At 51.0% G+C, this 12,853-nt stretch overlaps 1 protein-coding gene across 1 annotated transcript in view; it reads left to right on the forward strand.

Annotated features, from left to right (window-relative positions):
* The window catches only part of UNC79 (unc-79 homolog, NALCN channel complex subunit), a 203,516-nt gene extending 198,554 nt beyond the window's left edge, over positions 1 to 4,962 (forward strand). Inside the window, 2 exon segments of the mRNA XM_034643061.1 lie at positions 2,029 to 2,070; positions 3,780 to 4,962. Coding sequence (XP_034498952.1) covers positions 2,029 to 2,070; positions 3,780 to 3,980 — 243 coding nt within the window. The 3' untranslated portion in view covers positions 3,981 to 4,962.
* Positions 4,963 to 12,853: the final 7,891 nt, after the last annotated feature.

The raw sequence follows: 12,853 nt of genomic DNA on the forward strand, positions 1-12,853 counted from the left end.
AACTTGAAGACTTTAGTCATGAGATTCATAAATAACAGCCCTGAAGGCCCTTTGTGGGTATATATTAGAATGATATGGTCACATGTTTCATAAATGGGCTAATAGCAAAAACCCTTCTCAAACCAACCTCACTCTTTCCCTTGATTGCCTCATACAGGCCGTTAGCCCCAAGAATAGCTCTGGGAAAGGTGTCCACCCAGGGTCAGAGTACTCAGTGCTTCTTGGCTCCTACCCTGCTTGATCCCTCAGGATCTTAACAGGAGGTTAGTTTGGGTGTCCTAAATACCAAAGAAGTCAACAAAAGTTACAAAAGTTTGTAGACATTAGGACCCTTAGAGCTTGTTTTTTGTCATTGTCTAGATATCGGAAAGGAAGTGGTTAGACTAGTTTATTTTTTCCCAATCAGAATGTTTACATGAGCCAGTCCTACTAATGGCCAGAGAGCGTAGCTTTCTCTGTCACTGACCTTTGTAATCCCACAGTTTGTTAAAAGGGTTGGTGGTTGGAGGAAGCAGAGAGAAAATGTAATTTTCTGATTAAAAAAATTTGTTTTTTTTACATTTTCTGATATTTTGAGTTTTAGTCCAATTATATCATCTGGTGCATACCATACGCTGTTCCAGTACCAGGGCCTGGGTGGCTGAAACACAGAAACTTCTTATCCCACGGTTCTGGAAGCCAGAAATCTGAGGTTAAGGGGTCGGCAGAGTTGTTCCTTGTGAGGGCTGTGATGGGGAATCTGTTCCATCCTTCACCCCCCTCACTTCTGGGGGTTTTTGGCAATCTTTGGCGTTCTTGGGATTGTAGACCTCTGCCTTCATCTTTGTGTGGGGCTCTCCCTGTGGGCGGACCCGTGTCCAAATTTTCCCCTTTTTATAAGAGCATCGGTCATCTTGGATGAGGGGCCCACCCTACCGTCGAATGACCTCATCTTAACGAATTACATCTGCATGGATCCCTCTTCCAAGTAAGGTCACATTCTGAAGCAGTGTGGATAGGGACTACCGTGTATTTTGAGAGGGTACGATCGAGCCCATGACAACTGTACTCCTCTATTGAACAGGAGGAGGGGGTTGGAAGGAATACAGAGCGGAGAGATAAGATGCTTATTCTTGTGTTAAAGATCTGAGCAGCGCCCTCATAAGGAACCTAGCATTTCCGAACTTACTGGACCAGCGCCCCCCACCCCCCATTTAAACCCACCAAACTAGAGAGCTGTGGAACACACTCTGGGAAACACTATTCTGTCCCAGACTTCTGGATTTATGAGGCCTTTTGGTCCAGAGGGCTGAACCATGGCTGAGAGACCAGAGCAGGGAGAGGAGAGCTGCTGCCGGAGGCCCTTGGGCCAGACACCCTGTGACCTCCTAGGAAGGGCACAGCAGAGGGGCTCAGGTGGGACAGAGGGGCAGTGGAAGGGCGAGGCCCCCACATGCCTGCAGTTTGAGCACCTCGCTCTCTGCCGGAGCTGGGACCCTCCACTTGCCTGCGTGCCACCGCGCTGTTCAGACCTCTGGCCCAAGTCCCTCCTGTTGTGGCCCCCCTTCCAGATCACTGTCAGGCGACCTCGGGGAGTGCTTTTTTCCTATCACTGGAGGATTTTGGCCACTTCCTGGAGAGATATTCTTAACAACTACGGGCAAATAGAGTCGCCGTCCTACCCAGGGGACTCCATTTTAGAGATCCCCGTGGAGGAAATTCTATTTCAAGAAAGTGAGGATTTAATTAAATAAATACACATTTCATTTCCCGTGTGTGGTAGCTTTCAAGAGACAATCAGTCATTTACTCTAGAGTGTGTGTTCCGGGCACTCATGGGGGCCACTCATTAACCTCCCAGTGCTACCAGCTCAGCAGGGTTTGGCCTCAGAAAGATGTTTTTCTGATAATGGATAACTCTGGCAGGGTCCCATCCCTTTTGTGATGTTAAAGGGGTTCTGTGTGCCCAGCATTCCCAGGTGGTAGCCAAAGCTTATGGGGGTGGGGATGGAGAACGCGAATAACAAGGCTTCTGTGTTTCTCCACACAGCTGATACCTATGTGGTTGCCAATGATTCAGTCAAATATCAAGGTAAGTCATCGCTGGGTAGACCAGAAGCTCAGTTCCCTCCAGAGACGGTCATAACATTAACAGCGCTCCCTGAGGTGCCACTTGCTGTGGAGAAAGGTGACATCACCCTCCTCCTGGCCTCAGGGGCCTTATACAGCGGGAGACCCTGTAGGCCGAGGATGGGGCATGCAGGCGGAGGCGATGGCAGGAGCCACGCTTGTACTATAGGCTATCCATGAGGATGCGAGTGGAGGGGGATCCGAGTCCGAGCAAGGCTCGGTTCATGACTAGAACACAGGCCCATCCCACCTTCTGTGGACACGCATGGCCTCTGAGCCCAAGCGTATTCAGGCTATTTCCTGGACACTAAAATAGACTTTTTGTGGGGTGCCTGGCTGGCTCGGTTGATAGATTATGCGACTTAATCTTAGGGTCGTGAGTTCAAGCCCCATGTTGGGTGTAGAGATTACTTCAAATAAATGAAATAAATAAACTTTAAAGAAAAATAAAATAGACTTTTTGTGACAGGAAGGATTTTATTAAGGAAAGCTAACGTTGAATGAATGACAGAACTGAGCCAGAAGGGAGGGGTCCTGCCCCCTTGTTCTACCGATGAGGAAACACGGGATCAGAAAGAGGAATCACTTGGCCGGTGCTCCACAGCCAGGAAGGGAAGGACCCTATCCGCGTGTCTTTCCCATCGCTAGGCCCCACCTTGAGTGACACATCGTCATTGTTGGGCCAGATGTACTCCATGATTATTCAAGGTTCCTGGGGCTTGACATGATGATGGCAGAGCTAGCCACTTGCCCCACCCAAAACTGGGCTCTGTCTATGGCACCAGGAGCACAGGGGAGAAGGTGGAAACCTTCTTGCTGAATTTCTTCTCAGAGTCGGGAAGGGATGTTAGTGAATAGAAGGGGGCTGACCTCAAGGTCCCCAGACACCAAGAGAGAAATGCAGCTGTCAGCAGTGAAGGTCGGCTTTGAGTCTGGGGTCATGGTGTTGGTGCCATTTGTGGCCACAGGTGGGGGTGCCTGCACTGCTGAAAACCTTCTCTTGTGCTTTTCCTGTAAAAACAGTTGCTTTTTCCAGATTGCCCCTCCCCCTGCTATAGGGAAATCCGAGGCCAACAGAGCCTACAACCTAGCCTCTTGTGCATTACCACGAGAAAAGAGAGACTATAATCATGATTAAAATGTACCGAGCAACTATTATGTGCCAACTTCTATCCTAAACCCTCCATGAACTCACCCTTAAAAGAAAACCCCATGAGGTGTTACTCTCCCCAGTCTGCCCATGAGAAAAATTCAAACACAGACAGAAAAACCTTGTTCCTAGACTTGTCCACAGGGGAGCTAGGATCTGGACCCAGGGAGCTGGCTGCAGAGCCCAAACCCCAGGCCCGAGTGGCGACCGGCTCCTGGGGGGACGCGTTCGTGCGTCCACCCCTAACCCAGCGCGTCAGCGTATGTTCCCCTTGCAGCGAATGAGTTGGGGTGGAAATGGCGTTACTCGGATGGACCTGGGCCAGAGTGACTTTAGAATCTCAGTCGCTGGCCCGCGTCCCCCACCCTGCCCACCACCAAACGTGAGAGGCTGGCCTTCCTGTTGAGGCCTGGCGGCCCTCGCGCCACAAGAGAGTTCTGCCAGCAGGTGGCTCTCCCTGGGGTAGACGGCAGACCCTGGAAGGAAAGAAATAAACTTGCTATCTCGCCCTTCCTCAACAGCACTTATCGGCCGGACTCCAGCTTCGCCTCCAGGCCATTCAGAACAACGTGAACCACCACAGCCTGAGGACGCTGCCCGGCTCAGCCCCGAGCAGCGCCGGCCTGGCGGCCCTCCGCAAGTGGCTGCAGTGTACCCAGTTCAAAATGGCCCAGGTGGAGATCCAGTCCTCGGACGCGGCCTCTCAATTTTATCCTCTATGAGCGGACTCCTGGGCTCTCAGTGTCAACACTCTGGTTTAGCAATAATGGGTTTCAAAACAAAACAATTTGATCCAAGCAGGTTGGGGAACATATTGGTACTGTACATTCTCTTTCTAGTTTAGTAAAAAAAAAAAAAAAAAAAAGACGTGCAAAAGGCCGGAGAGGGCCCAAAACATGAAGCTTTCTTGCTACACATCTTTCTGATGACTCCTTGGGCTATCTGATTAAGTGTTTCCTTACATTATTTTTTAAAAACCAAATCATTTTTCTTTAACTAACTTCTATTTTTTTTAAGAAAAAAAAAAACAAACAATAGACTGGTGGGTACTCACAGAAAAGTTGTATAAGTCCCCCTGTTGCTATTTTTGATGATAGAGAATAAATAGGGTTTTTGAAACCTTTGTAGTGTTTTTTCTTAAAATCCACTCTTGGCAATGCAATAAAAAAAAAAAAAACCCGTCACCATAAGCCAGTGACACCTGACTGAAGCTTTTTGTCATTATCCTGGGAAAAGTGGCAGCTTGCAAGGACCATTACAAAGTGCACTTAGAAATTAGGTGGTTAAACTGTGCCAATTGTTTTTCTTTGTTTTATAATATCATTTTCCAAAACTGTCCAGTAAGTTTTATTATTTTTAAAACTAATTTTTCAACTCATTCGTTCTAGGCTGTACTTTCTTGTAAGCTTTATGAGAACCACTTTAGTTTTGTGAATAATAAATTTTATTCTTTTGTTAATACTTGTATACAATTCAATTTAAAACTGTAGATTGCATACTGGACCAGACGACCCCCCACACTGGCACAGAGCACTGCACCTGGAGTTATGTTTCATAAAACGGGATTTTAATAGTGTAAGGGCACCAAGACTTATCAGCACTTCCACTTAGCATTTGACTGTGCATTCACAAATGGTATTTCTCTTCTCTATCCCTGTAATGCACTGACTACAGGAAGACTTACTATACATTTAAGCTGTATATTGACATGCTATTAAATGCATTTTTTTATTATCTTTGTGAGCCTGGGGTTTTTTAAAAATCAGTTTATACGTTGCTTATAAACTTGTAAAACTTCTAACTTCCCTTAAAACTAGATTCAGCTATTGAGAGGAAAAGGCTTGCTTTCTTTCAGGTCATCTGGTAAGAGAAATACACAATTTATTTGAAGTCTGTTCTCCAGGAAGGACCTTGAGGGCATGAGGCATTGCTCTTTTTTTCTTTATTATTTTTTTATGTCGGGTATCATCAAGAGGCGTCTCTCTTCCGCTGGGAAGTTTGAGAACTTCATGCTTCTCAGGGGGAAACAGGTCCTCGAATGTTGAAGTGTTTCGCATGAGTTCTAGAAAGACAGGGTGGCCGAACTTCATCCCTATGAGAACTTGCAGGGAACCAGTCGGTCCCCAGATTAAGAACGTAGAAATGGTCATTCTTCCTGTTTTACGAAGGAGCTCTTCTGAAAGGCCTCCCCCCAGCTAGAATCCTCCCCGTTGTGCTTGGTTATGCCTCCGTCAACGTTCTGACTTCTGTAGAGAGTCGTGCGTGTATTTATCGCACTTAGAAACTGTGACAGCTTAGAGGTTCTGTCCGGTCTCTGTATCCCCAGGGTCTGGCACGTACCCCCAGTGTAATTAACGTCCCTTGAACGGAATGGATTTGATTAAGCAACTGGTCTTTCTTGAGCTCCCCAGGGGGCTTAGCAAGGGCTGAACTGTGACATTTTCTTTTTGAGCAGTGATTCCTGGAGGGGGTAATGGAAACAGGCCCGCAGAGGAGGACTTGGCTTCTTTCTGTGTGGGGGGTTTGACTGATGCCACTCTTGGCTCGTCCTGAGTCCAACCCACTACAGGCAGCCCCGTTCTACCAGCAGACAAGGTCTGGAGTCCTCCCCAGGCTCTTCTCCAAGCCCCGTTCTTTCAATGGACTGCTGCCTCAGTTTCTCTTGTATTTGCATCCCCCCCCCCGCAAGGGCTGAAGAGGAGCCCTCAACTCAGCCCTCTTGCCTGTGCCCCTATCTAAAACTTACTGCTGTCCGGTATGTTTCCTTTACCCCAGTCACAATCAGGGTCTTGGCCCCACCCAGGCAGGTCTTCTTACCCCTGAGAACTGTGACCCGCTGTCCTGCCAACCTGACCCAAATACTGTCCCTGCTGGGACCCTGCCACTTCCCTGGTTTATAAAGACCAGTAAGCTTCTTCTCTGGCCTCCGCTGTCCTCAGGCCCATCCCCCAGTGTCATCATCTTCTTCTAGCTTTGTGTCAGCCACCCTCTCCCACCCACCAGCAAGTCAGACTTAGGCTCTTGCAAGAAAAGAGTTAGGACAAGAGAGGACAGATGGCACTTGAGCAGGGTCGGCCCTAACGAGTAAGAGGAGAAACCGTTCACCTAGATCAGGGGTCAGCCCACCTGTTTCTGTAAGGTGCTATCGGAACACAGCCACACCCAGCATGTACCTATGGTCTATGACGCCTTTGTGCTGCAAAGGCAGAGGTAAAGAGCTGGGACAGCGATGTGTGGCTCTGAAAGCCTAAAATATTTACCAACTGGCCCTTTACGGAGAAAGTCTGCTGACCCCTGGCCTGGTTGACGGCCACGGACAGAATCCGGGTGGACCCCTTGTGTGGCTATAGCTTCCTGCCACCTCAGGGCTTTCGAAATTTTGTTACTAATACTTCCTCATCAGTTCCACAGGGACCATGACACATTCTCCTTCACAGGGTTGTTGAGGTGAGAAAAGAAAGCGAGGAAAGGGAGCAATGCCTGGAGCACGGAAAGCACTCGAAGTTACGACTTCCTGTTCTTTTTCCCACATTAAAACCTAGGGAAGCAAAGCTACTTGCCCGAGGTCACATGATGAGTAAGAGGAAGAGCTGGAACTTGACCACAGGCTGTCTAACCCAACCACCGTGCTCTCGACCACTGCCCACCACACCCCAGCCCCACGTGGCAGCCTGGCAGCCGCAGAGGACACAGAGAATCCAACAAATTTCGCCTGACCCCAAGTTGGCCAGTACTGATCATTGGCTTGGAGAAGGGCCAAGGTGTAGACCCAATGTTCCCTCCGCTGTGGAATCCTACTGGCTTCAGAGTGTGAAGAGAACATTCTGAGATTGCCCACAGGGAGACTGAGTCCAAATCTACAGATGAGTAGATTCCATGATCGTGTGCAGTGGACACGCCTCTTACTAGTTGGGTGACCTCGGACAAGCTATTAAACTTCTATGGACTTCTGTTTTTCCTTATCTGTAAATGGAGCTATCTACCCATCTCCTGGGGTGATGGAAAGCTCACGTGGGTGGAGGACTGTGATGGCACTTGGGAGGCTTCCAGAATCTCTGAACCGCCAGGAAGACCAGTGCCGGCTTAAGAAGATCACTCAAGGGGACGGCTCACAGCTGCAGACTCACCTGGTTTTTCCTCCAGCTAGTCCCTCAGAAGCAAAACCTACAAGGCCATGAGAGCCAAACGTGATCAGTAGCCAAGGGTGTCCAGTCTCCACTGTGCCGGAATCCTCTCTTTGCAAGTGTGTCATTCTGCCTGTTGTCAGGATGCTTTCAGCAAATCTCTTCCCAGAGGGTCTCCTCTGAGGTCAAGTGCTTGCAACAACTGCTCCATTTCCAAGCTACAACAGGCCAAATAAGGATCGGATGGGATTGGATTAGAGAAGACGGGTTAGCCACCAAGACTCTTTCCTGAGCTGGGGTTGAAGGGCCTCTGGTGATAACTGGACAATGTGGATCATTTCATTACTTCTTTAGTAGAATTAATTTGCAAATCTGTATATTCGGGCAGATGGAGTGTTTTGACAGTAATGGAAGTAGTTGGAACTCGGCGGAATAGTACCAGACCCGTGTTTTCCTGAGAGCTGATCCCTTTGGGAGATGGCTAAGGTCTTATTCAGAAAAGGTTGGCCAGTTCATTCCACTGACAGGAGCCACAAGCAGGAAGCCTCTTGAATAGGGTTCGAGAGAAACCAAAAGAGCCGTCATGGATTGAGTGTCTGCTAGGTCCTGAGCACTTTACATACGTTACCTTTTCTCCTCTTAGCACCCCCCACACTATGATTCCCATTTTGCAGGTGGGGTCACTGAGGCCCAGAGGTTATAGGACTTCTCCAAGGTCAGGCAGCTGGCTGTAAGAGCATTAGGATGAGACCGTGTCTGACTTCAGGGCAGAGCTCCACTCAATGAAGGTTAACATCTCTTGCCTTTTTCTGGGCTCTTTGGGCTAACATGTGACCAGAGCATGGGGTAGAGAAGTCCGAGGGCTTTCTTGGGGGCAGCTCCATCTTGGTGTTTCTGTTTATTGATCATTTATCATAAATTCCCATCAAGCCAGCGTCAACTTCGTCTGACAAGGGCATTTTCCCCTTTGCTTTGGGGAATTCATCTATTTGGAAAAAAAACTATAGCTCACACATTGAATCACATTCAGTGTTCCACTTAATGTAATAGTTTTATGGGAAAGAATAAAAATTTATGAACCGAAGAGTTTGATGATGAACCCTTAGATTGGGGGGCTGCTGGGAGTTGGCTAAGCCCTGCAGACACTTGCCTCAGTTAATTGTAACCCTCGCTGCCATGTAGGAGGCCTTACTACCTGTCCAGTGCTGCCGAATGACATCTCATCTGATCGTCACAAAGTGATGTGAGGAAGGCACTTCCATTATCAACCCCATATTACAGATGAGAAAAACGAGGCTCAGAAAGACAATACTTGCAGAAATCACTCAGTAAAAGGTAGAACAAAATTTGAACCCAGTTCTGCCTGCCTCCAAACACCCTGGGCCCTCCTACTACATAATCAGATAGTTAGTGACGGGCAGAGTCCTACACCACTCCCCTGACCGACAACGAGGTCTGTGCACCCAAAGTCCCCACTGGCAGACTACTGGTCGACCTTGGCCCACAGTATGTTTAGCCGGATGAGCTTCAACTTTCCATTTTTCCTGTGGGTTTGAAATCTCCTTGATGGCCCCCACAGGCCCCAGTTTTATACAGGTCCCACTGCTGACCTCTGTCTCCAGAGCAGGATGACCCAAAAGCCTCTCAGCAAAGCCCTGTTGCCTCTTCGTTGATCTGCAAGGCCTGGCTTGTGTCCCACGTTCGCCTGCCAGGCGGCCGTGTGACTTTGCCACCCAGTTAAGACTGACCCCACGTTTTATGCGCTCCCTCTGCCAGCCAGTAACGAAGTAGGACTTGGGGCTATTCTCTCAGCCCCTAGTGGCCTTGCTGCCCCTGGGTGCCATTCTTCTGCCCCCATCTGCATGGCTGCTGGCTGGGGTCCCTGCCCCTCCACACGCCCACGCATCCGTTTGATCTCATTTCTGATTGATGCTGGGCTCCCCCGTCTGCCGCCTTCCCGGTTTCTCCCACCTCCAAGAATGGAGGTCAGTGGGTGGTGCCCGGTGAGCCCCTGGCACCGGCTCTTTCCTGCAGGGGGCACAGGACATTGGCAGAAGCCGCGGATTTGGTTGAAACAAAGAGCTGGCTTTTTAATTATGCAGCCCAGACAGGCCCCCACCAGCAGGCCGGTGGAGAGGGGAGCCTCCCGGGGCTGCCTGGCAGACGCCCTGATTTCCGCTCCTTCGAGTGGCCACTTGGAAGAGAAAGGAACCAGCAAGTAATCAAGCGTGAAGGACAGAAACACTCCAGGTGAGGACAATCACGCCGCTAAGCAGGGGGTGGGGGTGCTGTGCAGAGGGGGGTCAGGCCAGTTCCCGACAGCGACAGCGGGGCTCACCCAGAGCCTGCCGCTCAGAGTGCTTGCGGCCCAGCTGAGGGCTGGGGGAGGCAGAGGACGGGGATGCAAGACAGGCTGGGCAGCCAGCTCGGTTGGAGACTTGGCCCAGACCTGTCCTCTGAGCATGGGCACGTCCCTCCTTAAGCCTCAGTTTCATCAACAGCCAAACGGAGATGGTACTTGCTCTCTTCCAGCCTGTTTGCAGAGAGCGAGTGAGATGATGTCTGTCGGTAGCTAGCGCAGAGAGAGAGCTGTAGCAAGGAGGACACCCAACCTTTAAGGAGCGCTCGCCACTCCTAGGTATGCCAGGCTCTGTGCTAAGCACCCGACGTTCACACAGCGGTGGGGTCCTCAAACTGTAATGCCGCGTGACAGGTGCCATTGTGCTGGAACAGTCGCGGCTTGCAGTGGGAACTGGGCTCGAGTCCCGAGTGAGGGCCCCTTGCGCGGCTGGGCTTCGGGTGGTGACTCAAGGCTCCCTCCATGCTTCTCTGCTTGAATGAGCCGCTGGGAAATCCTCCACGCGGTGGGTTCTGTCGTGCTTTGGACTTCACATGGTGGGAACACACCCTCATGTTTGCAAGGTGGATCATGTTTTTTTTTTTAATTTTTTTTAAAGATTTTATTATTTATTCAACAGAGATAGAGACAGCCAGCGAGAGAGGAAACACAAGCAGGGGGAGTGGGAGAGGAAGAAGCAGGCTCATAGCAGAGGAGCCTGACGTGGGGCTCGATCCCATAACGCCGGGATCACGCCCTGAGCCGAAGGCAGACGCTTAACAGCTGTGCCACCCAGGCGCCCCTGTAAGGTGGATCATGTTTTGAAAATAATACGTGGATATATTCTTTCTTCTTCTCCAGGAAACCACATTCCCAGCCCGGCTCCATGGACAGCATGGGCCAGGAGGAGGTTCAGCTGGAGAGAAAGTTCTGGTCAGACGGGATGAGGAAGCACAGAGCCCACCTCTTCTGGACTCTGCTGGATCCTTGGCAAAAGAAAAAGGGAGACAAATGTAGGGCAGGGCTCAGAGGCCTGGTGGACATGTCTGTACCTTCTTTCATGGGGGTGAGGGTGTTGTAAAAACACCCAGGTTGGAAGTTCGAGGTGACCCGGCAACACGGGGACACAGAAACCTCAGGAGAAGCGCCTGCACCCCGGCCCCCAGCCCTCTCACCCCCTGCATGTGGGTGCAGACTCCGGAGTCCCCATGGCTGGGCCTGAGAGCAGGAAGCCGGGCTGAGCCCGTGGTCAGGAGAAGAGATTCCTGCAGTCCAGACATTTGCCACTGGAGCCATGGGGGTGCAGACTGCTCACCCCCAGAGCCCAGAAGGGCCCAGGCACAGCCCTGGGTCACCTGTCAGGGAAGCAGCCCAGGCTGGGCCCCAGACCTGCCAGGACCTCGACCGTTCCATCTAAGTTTGGCTCCCTTTGCACCAGAGACCCCAGACACCTGCTCAGGGGTCCGCCTGGGTGCCTTCTAGAGGGGAGCAGGCCTGGGAAGATGGCTCGAAGACTGAGCAGCCGCCCAGGAGACAGAGTCATCCCGAAGAGACTAGGTAAATGAGAAGAGGCCCAAATGCCATCAATTTGCAAATCCGGGTTTTTCTACCTCTCCCACCCCGACCCGCAGTAAGGCGGGGGCTCTGAAGAGTTATGTGCAATAAAGTGCTGTATTTTTTCTTTATTCTGTGTTTATGGTGTTAAATTCATAACCCACAATTACTCTGTTAATTAATTCTACAAATATTTCTTGCGCCAGGCAATGTTTGAGGGGCTGGAGATTTGGCCGTGAATAAAACCAAACACCAGAGTGGGCCCCTGTTCAGGGACCTTCTATCCTAACGGGATAAATGCACGCAGGTGTCAACATGGGCCCCTGGGCTGAGAAGTTCTATATGGAAATGAACTCAGGCAGTAGAAGAGACAATGAGCAGGGGGCCCAAGAAAGCCACGTGGTGACCTCTGGGGACAGAGTGACTGTGAGGACATGAGCGGGCACTTAGGGAGCAGCAGGGAGGCCAGGTGGCCCAGCGGAGGGGCCGGGGGCTGGGGATGGGGGAGAAGCGGGGGGCCAAGTCAGGAAGGGACTTGTGAGCCAGGGGAAGGCGTGTGGCTTTTATTACAATCGTGGAAGAAGTTGCGGGCAGGTTTTTAACTCATGTATGATCTGACCTGGTTTTGTAAAGATCCCCCAGCTTTTGTGGGAGCCGATGGTGGAGACCACAGGTGAAGAAGCAGGGAGCCGAGGCCGGGACTCTCCCTGGAGTCCAGGCGGGAGGTGGTGGGGGCTTGGACTGGGGTGGGGGTTGCTGAATTAAGCTGGTTAAGCTGAGTTCAGCTCTGAGCTTCGGAGATGGACATGGTAGGACTCGCTGGTTTATTGGCCGCTGGTCCAAGGCACAGAGGCAGAGAGCATGACTGTCAGGGTTTGTCCTGAGAGGCGGTGGTGGTGGATGACGCCATGGGGGGAGACGAGGAAGGTGGGATGTTGCGGGGTGGTGGAGGGGGAGTCGTGTTAGGCTGTGATGAGAGACCTGTTCACAGGAAGTGAGCTGCTGGAGGCGAGTAGGGAAGTTGAGGCTGGATGTGCAGCCCTGGGCCTGTGAGCTTGCTGGGGGAGTGTGGGGAGACAGAGAAGGGAGAGTGCTCGACGCAGAGTCCAGGCACGATGTGTGCCGAGGCCTGGCGGAGGGGAGGCAAGCCAGCCACGGCGTCCAGCGGCTTCTTATCCCATCAGCTTCGATAATGGCAATAGTGCCATTTGTCATCAACGGACCGTGAACCCAACTGTGGCTCTGAAGCTCTCTGCCTTCCCATGATCCAGACATGCTTATCACATTCTTTTTTTTTTTGATGTTTGACATAAAAAGTGAAATAGAAAAATTGAGTTCCCCTAAAGAACATGAGAGCCCCTGAGAATATGTCCTGCTTGAAAGGTGAAGGGCAAACATCCAGGCAAAAGTCAGTGGCATTGAAGCTGGCCTCACCTAGAAGTTCACAGAACACGTGCCCCATGCACCAGAACTTCCTCAGCCCTGCTCTCGGAGGACAGCTTCCAAGCAGCATCACTGATGGCTGTCTGTGCGGTGGGCTGTGTTGTCACCACCTTAGGACCCCTCCGCGTCCCTGGGC

The sequence above is a fragment of the Ailuropoda melanoleuca genome, chromosome 14 (genome assembly GCF_002007445.2).
Source record: "Ailuropoda melanoleuca isolate Jingjing chromosome 14, ASM200744v2, whole genome shotgun sequence".
Lineage (NCBI taxonomy): Eukaryota > Metazoa > Chordata > Mammalia > Carnivora > Ursidae > Ailuropoda > Ailuropoda melanoleuca.